The sequence below is a fragment of the Falco punctatus genome (assembly GCF_963210335.1).
Source record: "Falco punctatus genome assembly, chromosome: 3".
Lineage (NCBI taxonomy): Eukaryota > Metazoa > Chordata > Aves > Falconiformes > Falconidae > Falco > Falco punctatus.
In genome coordinates this window covers 70454668-70470039 of record NC_137582.1, presented here as the reverse complement: position 1 = coordinate 70470039, position 15372 = coordinate 70454668, and the positions used below count along the sequence as shown (strand labels likewise).

The 15372-nt window shown below is 38.9% G+C and overlaps 1 protein-coding gene across 8 annotated transcripts in view; it reads right to left on the bottom strand.

The window, feature by feature from the left end:
* Nucleotides 1-15372, bottom strand: part of CARMIL1 (capping protein regulator and myosin 1 linker 1) — a 269902-nt gene that overhangs the window by 122813 nt on the left and 131717 nt on the right. For all 8 annotated transcript variants that reach the window (XR_013926627.1, XR_013926628.1, XR_013926629.1 and 5 more), the window contains exons 21-26: nt 13505-13677; nt 11105-11173; nt 6098-6191; nt 3767-3865; nt 1214-1342; nt 825-956 (exon numbers count right to left, since the gene is read on the bottom strand). Coding sequence is in view for 5 of the 8 variants with exons in the window: in XM_080378536.1 (XP_080234662.1) it covers nt 825-956; nt 1214-1342; nt 3767-3865; nt 6098-6191; nt 11105-11173; nt 13505-13677 (696 nt within the window). In the remaining 3 variants the exon portion in view is untranslated. The remainder of the gene's footprint in view (nt 1-824; nt 957-1213; nt 1343-3766; nt 3866-6097; nt 6192-11104; nt 11174-13504; nt 13678-15372) is intronic.

The following is a 15372-nucleotide window of genomic DNA, read 5'->3' as shown; positions in this document are numbered from 1 at the left end:
AACTTAAATTGATCTGCATTGCCTCAGAACCATATTCTAAATTTATTGGCTTCCACACAGATCCCAACAGTTGCAAATGTTTCCCCACCTTGACTTCTTCCTGGACTGATACCTTTGCACATGCTGTATGGATGACTCTTCCTTGTTTATTATATAGTAAGATCTAACATAATTGAAGGTAGAAGTTTCTGAGCAAAAGCTGGCTGAACACACAGGTGAGAAGATTTGCAGACCAACGTCATCTATTTCAAGAACTGAGGTTTGACAGGCAACTTGGGAAAAGATTTCCTGTAAAGCTGCCTGTACTAGTTCTTGGGGCACTCTCAACATATACAACTTACCTAAGCCAAACAGTTAAAGTGAAAATTCTGTGCCAGGTTCAAAAATGGTCACTGGGAAAAAAATTCTCCAGTGGAGTCTATAGAAAAGCAGCTTTCACTCCAGTGGGATACCTTAACTAGTGAGTACTTTTCTGCAGAGCATGAGACTTTTTAAGGTGTTTGAGAGATACCTTTAACAACGGCCTAAGGAGCAATTGGTAAGTCTTCCTCTTCTAGAAGATAAAGTAAGATGATAAACAGTGTATGCTCCTTCTGCCCACTGCAAACACTACAGCAATTTTTTTTCATTCCAACCAGGCAAGTATCCAGGTAATAAAATACAAAGTTAAGTTAACAATGAAAAGATAGCTTATGTACAAATATGCTGAAAAGTGTAAGAAAAGAAAAAAAAAATAGAAGTGTGGCACATCTGCATCTAGCACAGAAGATCGCAGATTTATTTATTTCTGCATGTGAGAGATGGTAACACATCCATCCACAGACCTTAAGTTGCTCATCCACAACCCTTGTGACTTCTCCAGCCATGGATTCAAGTGTCTCTTGGATTGGATTGGACAGCGAACCATTTGCTCCTGCCCAAGAAGCTCCACCGAGGTGATAAAGATTTGGTAAGAGCTGTAAGACAGAAAGAATATCTTTGGCAAGTAGGCTCATCACTACCCGTCTTCAAATCTGGACAAATAGTAGGAAGCCTCTCTGCTAAATCCAAGTCTTTATAAATCATGATTAGTCACTTTAAATACTACCTGAAGCTGATCATCTGAAGAAAATACTTTTGAGACACACTGTTATTTTGACTCCCCAAAAAGAGAAAAGCTTAAATTACACATTGAACTGCTCTCAGTATTACCAGTATGCCAGGAAAGGCTTACCGTTTTTGAGTTCTTAGCATCCCGCATAAGCCGTTCTGCAGATTTGACATCTTCCTGTACAGCATCCACACCACAGTTTCTTAAAGAATTGAGATGATCTTGCACTTTTACACATATTCTGTCAATCATCTACTTGAACAAAAGAAATAGAAAAGATAAAACATCAGAAGGCTGGTCAAACATAAACTGAATTCAGTCTAGGTAGGAAACCAATAGCAGAACAATGAGATTTGTAGTGACAACAATCTGAAAATGCATAATCAGAGCTTGGAAGTATGTCCACGCTACTGAGGGAAAGCGTTGTATCTCATAAAGACACAATTAAACGTTGGAAAAATAAATAAAGCTTTAACATAAAAAAAATCTAAATGCTTTGGAATATTTCCGCCACAATTTCCTGCAGGATAACTGCAAATAACCAGTAAGTTACAGAGCCTCAAGTGTTGTTCTGTTTTTTGGAGCAAGTTTAATGCTGAAAACATTATCGATATACCTAACACTTAGCTCTGAACATCCCTCAATTGTTACAAAGTTCAGACAGTAAGAGAGAGCTCTGTCACTATTCATTCAGCAACACCAACAGAGATTTCTCATGTCTAAGCAAAATGCAATTGTGCAGGCTTCTGGGGTACTCTTTCAAAATGTAAATATTCCTAGTTGCAAGGGAACTATAAGTACCAAAGTAGAAGTTTCCATCAGTCCTTTCACAGTGGGAGAAACTGAACTTAATCTGTATCTGCAACACAATTCATTCAACTCGCTGCAAATACAGGGTGGGTGGTATGTATGTAACCTTGCAAGACAAACTGACATATGCCCGATATATAGTCAGTTCTGATTAAGATACATGGGGCAGGGAGATACAACAGTTAAAAGTCTTTATCAGCCCACACAGCATTCATTAGAACTGGTTATTTGACATTTTGAAGCAACATCTGAATGCACATGTCATCATCATACAAAGTCTAGAGTTCTAGCATCTTAAATCATTAGCAACGAGAACTTAAATGATTTCACAGCATGTTCCTTTTCTGCTCCACATGACTCTTCCTCTTTAAAGGCTTTTGGGTGTGGGTTTTTTTTTTGTATAAGTACAAAAAACTAATTAATTATTAGACAGTGGAAAGTCTCATTGGGGCATCTGGACCAAAAAAAACCCACCCCCCACTCTGGGAATAATAATGCAATTCCACCATACTAACTAAAGAATCTTTTCCAGCTCTTTAAAAACTTTTTAAAATCCATCCTTATTGTACACAATTTAATATAGAAATTAGTAATCTTACTCTACTTTCAAAACAACAATAAATTACATTTACTGAAAGCTGATATGTGCGTGTGGTTACTGAGGAAAGCACAGCTGAAATCACCAAGCTATAAAAAGATCTGAACTTAATTCATATGGAGATTATTAACTTGGGGCATTGGAACAGATAAATTACTAAAATAAAGTGATACTGCTCTTGTAGGTTTTAGTGCCTGTACATCTCCCACTTACCATCTTCTCTATCAAGAGGTTAAAGCACAATTTCAGGTTCTAGTAGTAAAACTTTGTCCCATTAAATTTTAATAACGCAGGTAGAAAAAGGCCACTTTGAATTAAGATTCACCAAAAAAAAGTAATGCAGAGAACAGAGAAATTTCATTGACTCAGCTGAAGACCAGAAGAGATATTCCTCTCCTGTTTGCTGGAGTCTCCTGTTTGCATGGGAACACATCTGGTGTGAACAAACATGGAAGTAAATTTAAAAGGAAAGGCACGACAAGTTTTATTCTTATACCACCTTGCTTCACTGGTGTACTAGAGCTGAAAACAGCCCTGAGGGGTACTGCAAGAAATGCACTAGAACAGAGAGAACTGTAAGGTACCACAGAAAACATTTGTAGTCCTCTCAAGAGAAAGGACGAAAAAAACAGATAACACATGGCATTTAGGAAACCTGGTAGTGGTTGACAAAACACAAAAGCTTACCAGCTTCAAGCAGTATTTTGGGCTGTGTTAGACAGAGAGCCTTTTCAGCTGTCCAGACTATACAGTACCGAAGACTTCTTTGCTTAGAGGGAGGGAGCAAAGGAGGGTAGCTTTCCATGATACCCATAGTTCTGAAGATGTAAGGTAGATTATGAGTTACTCTCCAAGCCTACTTACTCTGGTGGTACTACATGGTTGCTCAGTACCAGGCAGAGACCGGAACCAACTCCGACACCAACTCTGGTGAATCACCTTATGATGATGCTTGTCACACTGATGACAGTCTGCTGAAAAGTCAGACTCCCAAGCATAAATGAAACAAACCGTTCCTGGTTCCAACAGTGGCTCACTCCGAAACAGCTCAGGTCTTTCTCTACACAGTACTACTATACATTAGCCCTGTCTCTCACAAAAGGTATTTTTCCTTCCAAAAATATTATCATTGATAATTACTCTTGGGAAATGAAGTGTCACCCAGGAGGCACATCTTGCTTTAAGCTAGTCTGACAGAATGAGAGAGAACTCTATCCCCAGACAGATTTTATACACCAAGTAAGTACCAGTAAGGAACAAGTTCTCACCTGCTGAGTGGTACTAGTGACAATGCCTTGCTGCAGCCGGTATGCTTGCTCCTGTAGGTACTTTCTGGTCTCATGGTTACGAAGCAAGTAGTTTTCTATCTAAAAAAGAAAAAGATATTAGGAAGCTGATTTGACTGTCCCCATTGTAATGTGCTTTTGATTTTGCCGCTGTATCAGAAACGTGGACTGACAGGAAAAAACTGCCTGAGTATTTGTTATCTGCAAACCTTATTCTGTGTGTCTCGCTGCTTAATAATCACGTTGGCAAAGAGTTGTTCATTCATGGACTAATGAAACATTGTTAAATACTGTGATTTTGCCAGTGTTTTCTGAATTAGTCTTTTATTTTGAACAGTTTCATAAGTTACAGATCCAGGTTTGAGAAATATTTGAGGGGACTCTATCCATAAAAGTGTTGTTGTAGAGACCACGATGACACAAGGTAGTCAGTTTATTACTTTCAGATGCATTCAGCCCACTGCAAAGACACAGATTTAAACAGCGGTATGGGCTGGAGACAAGATAAAATATCTAAAAGTGCCTAACTGATACAGAAGGCTCAGTTCAGAAGTTAGACTTAAGTCTAAGTAGTACATAAGTGCTCTTCAAAGACAAATGATTCCTACTCACAGCTGCTGGTCACAACCTACCACAACTGTCACCAGCAGTCAACACACACCATCAGCCAGCTTAATGGCATGCAACATAACCCCCTAACCTGGCTCCATTAAACTTCTGTCAAAAAAACATGCTAGCAAACTGTTTACGGTTCATCAAAGGTGATGTACCTCATCTAAAAGGAAGAGAGGGTAAAACACTGGGTGCAGAGCCAGCATATTGTGAAGCAGAGACTAAGAGGGATAGTTACCTCTAAACCTGCATCAGCAGCAAGAGCGGCAACAGTCCAGCCATGCCCCACAGTAATGCACGGTTTATCCAGTTTGCCCACACTGTGTGCTGCAGAGATACCAGAGCTTGGGAAGTATATTATGTCCATCTGGTGCTGGACCAGGGCCAGGAGCACTCTCATTGTATTTAAGCTGTGGTCTACTGATGCTTACAGACCCTCCTGAGACGTTAGTCAGTTCAGGTGTCCCTGCACCAGGCATGACAGCTCAGTCCATGCGGCCAGACATTCCTGCATGCGTGGAATTGGCTGCATTCACAGCACCACTCCCAAGACTGTTACCTTTTTTTGGAGAGAACTTAACTCGTGTTGTGTAAAGAAAGTCTGAACCACACGTGTTAAAACAAACTCAGAGCCAAAAAGTTTTAGCAACACTGAAATGAATTAAAGAAAATGCTCTTTGTACCTAATGGCTAATTAACACGTAGAATTTAAATCCCCATGGCCAGAAGCTTCACGATATTTTTTTCAGAGATGCATCCTCATTCTAGACGTGAACCTATCTACAATTATATTAAATGTAAGAAAAACATCCATGCCCACAATTCAGATTTTTAAAGCAGAACTTAGATCTTTTTCATGCATCAAAGAGAAAGGTGCTAACTACCAGCACTTTTCCCTGTGAGAACCACTTTACTGAAAATTCCTTTACTAATCAGGATCATAGACATTTGCTTTTTAAATCACAGTTATCTGTAAGAACTATTTATAAGTTTTTTATGACCCTACCCTGGCTGAAGGAAAACTACTCATTAAAAAAAATGTGAACTGTATGCTTTCTGATTGAGCGGGAGGCTCATTTGGAGCTCGCAAGATTTAATATATTAAAAGTCAGCTGGGAATTTTATAAGTCATGCAAGTGGAACTGCTACAGATATTGTCAACACCTCTTCACCCAAAAGAACAAGTTGGTGCAGTTTATCTAGGGCAACATAGTGTGTGACTTTTATATGTACAATATAAAACACAGGCACTAAATGTTTTTATCCTCCCTCAAATTAAAGCGCATCCTTTATCTTGTACAGCACTGACTGCACTTTTTATGCCAAAATAAAAAACACATACCCATAATTCTATGCACATGGAAATAGCCACAAGCACATATGTAATAAACATGCCAGTTTCTAACTCTCCCTATCATAGTTAGGTATACAGCAATACAAGGTCTAGTTTGCACTTACTTAGTTACGACTTCTATTTGACACTATGGCATTCCACCAGCCTTCACTCCAACCATTCTTTGGAATAAAACGCCCTACATGTTCTTGCAGCACTTGATTACTACATATATGCCCATGCAAATCAAAAAATCAAAGAATCTAACCTAGAATTCTTACTCAGGCAAGCATGAAATAACAGCCGCTTAAAATTATTACTTTATTTTTAGTGGTTTTAATTCTGTACGTTTGTGGTATATGCAATACCTTTTGCAGTGCCTCTTCTGTTTTCTCAGGGTTTGTTTTAAGTGCTTGGGAAGCATCATTCATCGGTATAGGCATGAATCTCAAAGTGTAATTCCTAACAAAAAATAAAAGAAAAGATTTCTTAGTAGTAAAAGTTAACCTAACTACTGTATCTCTTTATGAAGAATAAACTAAAGGGAGAAATAAGATGCATCTAGCTTGTCCATGGAAGGTACTAAGAAACTATTTTTCACATTTGTAAGTGGAGTAACTGGAGGCATGCATGCTCCTTTTTGCTGCTAATTCTTCCTTGCCACTAGATAGAGGTAGAGATTCTGAAAAGCAAAAAATGCAGTTAGATGGCCAGTGCCCAGTAACTGTCAATTAAAAAGGCCTAGCTGTTCTCTGTACCTTTGTGCACAAGGTTGGATGACGTTTTCCTGTATCAAAACAGAACAGGGACTATTAGTGCCTGCTGGCAATTCTATCAGATCTAAGTCTAAATGGAAATATTCAGTAACAGACAGATAGCAACGGAGACTGAGTTTTGAAAATTTACTATTTATTAACTTCTTGAATTTACAACAATTTGAAGATGCTAGATTTTTAATAAAAGCTGACAAAACAAGCATAGCTTCTCCACATTGCTTCATGCAAACATTTGCTCCCTGCATTTTACTTATTTGTTTGCAAAATATTTCTGTAGCTTTGTCCATCTGCTGTGATATGAGAATAAAGATAGGGCTTTGGTTGTGAGCCAAAATTACATTTAAACTCTGAGAACATAAATTGGCTAGCATAACACAGTTAAACCTAAAATGCTCCATGCAGTGGTATGTCCACACACCTTCAGATTTGAATAAATGAAAACAAAACAAAAAAAAAAAGCAGGAAGTTCTTAAAACCTGGAAAGGAGATTATTCTTCCTTTTTTCAATTAGTTCTAATTTCCTGCAAACATCTCTTCCTCCCACTGTCTGTTTGTTCCTCTTCCATCCAGAGCTACGTAAGTACGGTGAGAAGTCTCAGAGCACTTTAAAGTTGACAATTTCAACTGAGTCAACTCCGTTGACTTCAATGGACCCATTCCTCACTCGATGCACTAACTCCAACAACAGACACGCCAACTCCTGTGAAACTCCGAGGTTCTTTCAATTCTTCTCCCACTGGCTGAGCCGCCACATGAAACACCACTCTCTGAAGGACCGCAGTCTTCTGAACTGCCAAACACACCAGTTCCTCATTGATACTACCCAATGTTTTACCTTAAATTGATAACAGAAGACTTCAACGTTTCTTCCCCAATGTAAACATGGCTATGTACAGCTGTCAGTGGCAGGCAGTTACTCACATGGAGTCAGCAAGGTCCCTGCCCTTCCACTGTGTCCAACTGCTTACTGCATCACAGCCAGAAAATTCACTTTTATTTCTAGTTGTCTTGTCCTTCAGAAGAACTGCGCAAACTATACAGGCCATGTTGTCCTCATGTAATACTAAACAGTGAAGAACTGGCTGTCCACAAGCATAGGGAAAATTTTTAAATGTCAAAGATACCAAGCTCAAAGACAGATAATAATTACAGAACTTGTGAATTGCCTGACTACTACCTGGCAGATGGGGTATTTATTTAGTTAAAAAGAAACAAAGGTAGATTTCCAAGGATCTCTGCAGCTGTCTGACATTTAATACATCCCATTCATTGACATCTGTAATTGCCAGCTCTCATGCTAGTAATTATACGCTAAATTCAATTTAGTCAAAGGCTTAGTGCACCTTCCCTCACCCACACATAGGTAGTGGAGGAAAATGAAAGGCAAGGAGATTTCATGGACACACAGTCACAAGAGGCAGAACTTCAGAAGACCACTGCACTAAGGAAAGTTCTGTACTTGGTTTCCTTCCAGACAGACATCATTGTATCAGAATGCTACTTCATTTTAATCTTAAAATTAACCGGCTCTTGGGGAGGGGTTGAGGGGGTAACTTAAAGCTCGCTTTTCAACTTTGATTGTAGGAGCAATATTTATCTTCACACTTCATTTTTCTCTGCTTCCTTTGAAGTCTAAAATATTCCTCCATTCCTTTTATTAACACTCCACTTGTCTCTCGTAACACTGTACACTACCAACTCAGTAATCCAGTAATTTTACAACACATTAATACTCTCAGCAAAATACCTATATTTAAAGGATGCTTAATTTCAGAGAGGTGCTCAGACACTGGAAAGGATGTCTCAAAAACCTCCTTTCTCTCCCTTAACATACAGCATGTGTGACAACTGTCCTACATTTCATCACATGTTATTTCCCTTGTAATAACTTCTGCTCCATTCATGACACACTTTTTGTCTTTGCTGTAGAGTGAGGATTTTATTGTCTATTTTTACAAAAATGGGAATAAGATCATCTGTTTTGCACGCTTGTGAATGTCATGTCACATAGCCCTCTAACAAATTCCAGCATTTCCCATGAGATTTTAGAACTTGAAACATTTCTTCAGTCAGTCCATATAGAAAAAAATGTATTTTAGAAATTAATATGGGGCAATAACATACAGTTCTACGACAGAGTGGGCTCTAGGCTATAAAGCACACAAGAACATGCTTATTTTCATATTAAAATTACAGAGATACAAGTCCCTGTTTAATGGCAAGGCTGAACAGGATGCCTTTTCTCAAATGCTCTCCTGAACTGACACCTGTCCCAGACTCTACAGAAGATCCTCTTAGCATCTCGCATCAGCTGGCTGGGACACCCCTGGGGCAACTCTGTCAACAGCCATGCTCCTGGAATTCCCTTGTAGAAACAAGGTTTTCACACAACTATGAACAGATGAAGAAAAGCTGGGAGGAGGGAAAAAAAACCCAAACAGTCTTCAGATTACTTCAGTCTGGTTTTAAGTCTATTACTACCCCTCCCAGTTCTCCTCAGCCTCCTCATCACACTATGAAAGCCTAGCTTTCTCCTTTTTTGTGGTTTAGTATGATTATTTTTCCCAAGAACAAATTCCAAACAAAATGCACAACACACATACCCCCAAGCATCTTCAGTATGAGCAACGATTCTTTCCTACAGGATATTGACGGTTTCACATATTTTTAGGAAACATAGGGTGGAGGATGTTCTCAGTATGTCTTTGAGATGGACTGCTTAAAGGCTAATTGTTTTCAGCCAGTATTGACAGTCCCCCTCCTGCAAGTTTAAACTTTTGTTGCTTGTGGCTTAGGTTGTGATATTATCAATGGGTTTCACAATTTTAAAATGTTAGAAGAGACATAAAATTACCTCAGTATTGAAGCTAAACAAATGAGATGTCACCTCAAAGTGCACTGTCACACAATTATCTGTAGCAATTATTTTTTTTCTCCTTAGATTATTTGGTTTTGCCTTCAGATTTCCCCCTCCTTTCTATTTACTTATCCAAGCACTTCAGAACAGAAAAGTTACAGGATCATAGAATCATTTAAGTTGGAAAAGACCTTTGAGATGATCCGAGTCCAACCGTTACCCAAACACTGCCAAGTCCACCACTAAACCATATCCCTAAGCACCAAATCTACACATCCTGTAAATGCCTCCAGGGATGGTTACTCAATCCTGGGCAGCCTCTTCCAATGCCAGACAACCCTTTCAGCGAAGAAATTTTTCCTAATATCCATTCTAAACCTCCCCTGGTGCAACTTGAGGCCATTTCTTCTTGTCCTATCACTTGTTATATGGGAGAAGGGATTGACCCCCATGTTGCTACACCCTCCTTTCAGGCAGCTGTAGAGAGCAGTAAGGTCCCCCCTGAGTGTCCCTTTCTCCAGGCTGAACAACCCCAGTTCCCTCAGCCGCTCCTCATGAGACTTGTGCTCCAGACCCTTCACCAGCTTCGCTGCCCTTCTCTGGACACGCTCCAGCACCCCAATGTCCCTCCTGCAGTGAGGGGCCCAGAACTGAATGCAGTATTTGAGGTGTGGCTTCACCAGTGATACTAACCAGAAAACAAATTTATTTTCTTTTCTACCAGACTCTCATAAATGTACAAGCTATTGCTTTCTAAAAGAGAAATGTCTGTAAGTTGAGAAATAACCTTTGCAAATTATTATTCACTACTATCAATGGAATCACTCGAAGATGATTTGCTTAATTACACATCATTTATATAATTTCCCCCATCAGTGCAATTGAATTCATTTTGAAACCAAGTATATAAACTACAACAGCTCCATAAAACAAGTAACTTTATAAGCTCTAGCCCCATGACCCCTCCAAGGGTTAAGATGCTCCCCTAAGTAGTTACAGTTTTGCAAGACATTTCTTGTCTAGAAACTACCAATTGTATGTTACCTTCACCTTCTACAGACAGCCTTTGTTCCCATCCAAGGCATTTAATGACATGAAACAACTGCAACTGCTGCTTAATTTAAATCTGTAATTTTTTCCTCTTAAGAAAAGTAATAATAACATATAAAAAAAAAAAAAAGATGGAGATGGAGAGAGATGAAAGTAATTTAGCATCTATCACTGGTAAGGGCTGCAACTGTAAGCTCAGGGAAGCAAAATGACCCAGGCCACAGCGATTACAATGAATAACCATGGTTCCGTAAATCATCACTATTAGTTTCAGTTTGCTGGGGGAAAGAAAAAAAAAAGTCAGACCACAAAGGCATGCTTCAGTAATTTTCTGTTATTATATACAGCTTCATTCACTGACTAGAATAGAATTTCTGCATGCTATCAACAAAAGAGAATGAATAAAAAGAGAAAATATTCCCAAATTCAGTATTTTAATTCTAATAGCATAACTCAACAGCCTTAATGCTGATAGTACAGTATGGATGAAAGAGCCACAGAGCCTTTTCCCATCCTTTTGAAGGATGTGAAGTCATAAATTTTCCTTTAGATTAAGCACCCCGGTGTTTAAAATTGAGAGCACTCAGCATCTTCAGATCGTTCTGACTGTGCTGAGAACTGCAGCTGCTCAAATCACTCAGGATCTAAGTCTTTGGCCCCTTCATCAGTCATTCAGTTGCTTGAGAACTTACTTTTCCAGTGCCACAGCTATGTCCTGGAAGCCCTGGGCAGTGATGTTATTCTTGTCCCATATTACAGTTCTGAGAAGTGGGAGGAGAAGAGAAAGGCAAAAAAAAAAAAAAAAAAAAAAGTTAAACAAGAACCACAAAATAAATCTATATTGAAACTTTGCCTATGAAATTAACACAGTGCTGTATGTCCAAAACTGTATAGTGGAAGGCAACATTTAAAAAACCTGTCTTCAGTTACATGCTAAAGCCTTGAAATGACAGAAGTTAGGGACAAAGGTACTACAAAATTCAGTTTCCTTTTCTTTAAAGGGGACTCTGTACTACATTTTCCATCATTAATATAAGAACATAGCTTTTCTAAAATACAATTATTAGAAATATTTGGAGATAAAATTCCAGCTTTTTCCAGGAATAGCATCAAAAGTAAGTTCAAAGGTCTGCTTTGTGAGTCCACACTGAAAACTAAGAAAACTGCAGTAAATGATCAAACTCTGTTCTACATAGGCTATATAGCCACAGTTATAGAAAAGGGTATTAAAAAAATTAATGCTGATAGGTGGTCAAAATTTGGAAGCTACTGTATATCTAATTCTGTACTACCTCTTCACACAGTGCCTGTGATTCCACATGCAACATAACTAGCTACTGATATAAGCCATTAGGTTAGGTGCATAAATTGTAGCTCTTTTGAATACACAACAGCGATAAGAGTGATCAAGCCTTACCCCTCCTCTCCTAATTTAGACCACTCAAAGGAGACTGCCTGGCAATTTATGAACAGGTTTAAAGATCTCATTAGTAGTCAGAAGAGGCAGTCAAGCGGATAAATCTTGCTTGTGCAAGAGCACTAGTTGTAGCTGTTCTTAAAAAAAAAAAGTCAAAAACAAACACAGATTTCTGGTGTTTAAAAGAAAAAGTTGGCAGGGTTTCACAAGTATTGACATCCTTCTGCTGTTGCGGAATTATCCCTTCTTTTTGTTAGGTGGAAAGGGGGGTAAGGAAGAGAGGAAAAGAGATTCTACACTTGCTCTGCAAAGATCAGATATGCTTTGGGTCAAATCTTGGGATATTTTTATCATTGGAAAGTGTGTTTATATTTCCACCTGGATGTGATTTTTTAACGTTTTAAGCAGAACAAGTTACCATTGCCTTATTCTGTTTGCAATCACACCGCGGACTGTGGTTACATTATGTCAACTGTGACACTCAGTGTACTGTGAAACATTACAGTCTGCCATCTTAAAAGCCGTCAAGGCTTTATTTCTTCAGGTACTGTGGTCATTTCATTTTAATACATTCAAAAACCCTAAGCCACCTCTCCAGTGTTTTCTTGACATTTTCAATCTTCTGTTTGGGCATAGAAAAGCAAAGACCAGGACCACTGCTTCTGAACAAAATATCCAGGACTGCTCTGGGGAATTTTTCATCCCCCAGGGAACAAATGCTTGGAGACCAAGGACAAAGCGGTTTTTTCACACAGACAGTACACTGAGGAAGGTTCATCTGCACAGTCTTACAAGAGGAGGAGTCAGGATTAGCTTTCCAAATGATGGTGACATTTAGAGGTGTCCCCATCCAGATTCATGCTGATTGAAGGTTTTACTGTTTGCTAATCACATGCTATGCAAAAAAAAAAAGTGATGCTTTCAAGCCATCAGCACCAGACATGACAAAAAGCCATGAAGTTGTTGGACAGATGGATTTGCGGAGAAAAGAAGCCAAGGTCCATCAGCACTGTAGGCAGGGGAGAGGGGAAGGAGGGATTGTCCATGCTGCTACCCATTCTGAATTCCATGTGTTCTTAGCTCTCCTACAAACTATACTCCAGAAGACACAGAATAATTTGCTTTAATTTCCCAAACAAGTATCAGAATTTTCTCTGCTGGGAAGGCCTTCAGTAGAAGAGAGAGAGCAGAACAGAAGAGAGTTGCTAAGCACTGGATCAGGATTCCCAGAGACACTGTAGAATCCCTGCACTTAGAGGTCTTCAAAACCTGCCTGGACAAGGCCCTGAGCAACCTAGTATAGCTTTAAAGTTGAACCTGCTTTGAGAAGGACATTGGATTTGATAACATCCAGAACTCTATAACAAGGTATTTTTTTCTATGATTCCAGAAAATTTAGAGTGTTCTCGTTTCATCAAGAGGTCTTTCTGTTTAAATTTAGAAAAATGTAATTTTCTGCAGTTTCAGTTACGGAAACCTTTTTTGCAGAGACCATTTGTTTCTCTTATTTGTTTGTTTGGGGTTTTTTTAAGAAAGGATGAGAATCTTTCCAAATGGAGATACTATGAAGTGGCTGTACCTATAACGGCTCTGAAGAGAAACAGCTTGAGAATAAGCCAACAACTTCAGTATTATTAAGCCATTCTTTCTTTTACTGCAAACACATTTCCCTTACCTGAGCTTAGTGTTTATCTGTAGGGCTTTTGCCAGCATCTTTGCTCCCATATCTCCCATGGCATTTCCACTAATATCCACTTTTGTAAGAGAAGTATTGCTGCCTAAGGCATTAATAATGATGGTGACCTCAGTCTTCAGCTTGGAATCTGCGAGGGACAATGACTGCAGAGGCTGTGGAGCACAGAGAAGCCACTGATAACAGCAACTGATAATGCACTCATTCCTCAAACACCAACCAAAAGAAGTTACAGTTCGCCAGATTCTTGGAGACAGCAGTAAGCATTAAAGATTTATTTCTGTGTTTGCTGCAGATCCTACAACACGTGATAAATTGGGAGTCAATAACTTACAGCACTAGTGTCAAATACATACACACACACAAATTAAGCTGCAACACCCTGAAAAAAAACCCCAACATTTTGATGTGACAGTGCCTCTAATTTCTTGTGTTGTATTAAATAAAGAATACAACAGGAACCTGAAAAGAGGCAAGACATCAACAACCAGCTTTGCAAAACAACCTCCAGTGTTGAGTGGGTTTTGCTTAACCAGCACGCTTCCCTGTCAGTAAAAAATAAAATTATTTAGTACTCCCCTCCTCTCCCTCAGAGAGCTTTATCCAACGGCAAATTAGGATCTGAGACATTTTTAAAATAAACAACAACAAAAACCCCTTAAACTGTATTATTATTGTTAATTCAACTTTAGGAGTGATTTTACATATCTGTTCCTTCAACTAAGGGCTTGGACATTTGGGAGGAAAGAGACAGAAAACTGTAGCAGTTCTGAAAATAAAAACACTAAGAAGAGTACCTATTAAAATAAGTCAATGGACATTATTCACAGTGGTGTTCTGAACACCTCTGATTACAATATCTTTACTACGTAACTTTTAAATACACTATGTTAAGTTGAAACTACTTTAATGGGCTTTGGGCAAGTCATGCTCTAAGCCTTAAGAAAACCTCTTTTAAAAATGCCTGTATTCCCTCCATTCTCAGTGTCCCAACACTCAATGGCAGGAGCTCATTACAGTCTATCCATCACCATGCCTTGCAGAGGTATTGCAGCTGCTAAAATTGTAATATGTCTTTGCTGATGTAAGAGAACTCCACAAAAAATTTCCCTTAAGTGTGAGTTCATAACATAGAAGTGTATTGTCATTATATACCCACTTAGGCGCCTATTGGAAGATGAATCTTAGGAGCCTAAAATCTCCAAATTGCCAGTCAGGGAAAATCAACATCTCATTAGGACAAACCATGGCACCTACATTAGATGCCTAAAGCTTAGATTAATATAAATAAACCAGCTGAATTGTGCACACCTTCCAGGGTCCAAGATGCTTGTATGGTACCTGCTATACAATGGGACTCTAGCCTCCAGATACCACTGGATTACAGTGATAACCAAAAAGCTTGTAACAATAGGAAATACACTTAAAAATGAGGAAACGCATAAAAATCTGGAGGCACAGCAGGTTTATAATTAAAAAGTCTAACAGTAACACAAGCCACATGCTGGTTTTATTTTAAATGCAAGTTATTAAATTACTGTGTTAATTCCCTTAATCTGTCTATGTTTCCCCATTTTATTATGTTATGCACCCTAAAGAATATTAGCATCGCATTAGAATGGCACTTTAGAGCTCTTGGACAAGTTTGAGACCACCTCCTCCAACAGATTCACAGAAAAGCAGCACTATGCAGCACTTGGACAGAAATCGGCAATGACCCTGTCAAAGTGAACTTTCTTCTGTTTCTCATGTGTCGCTTTGGAAAGGGGCATTCAGGTAACTTAGCTGGATGTGCTCCCTCCCACACAGCAGTTTTTCTAAACCTCAAACACCCTCCCAGGAAAGGATTT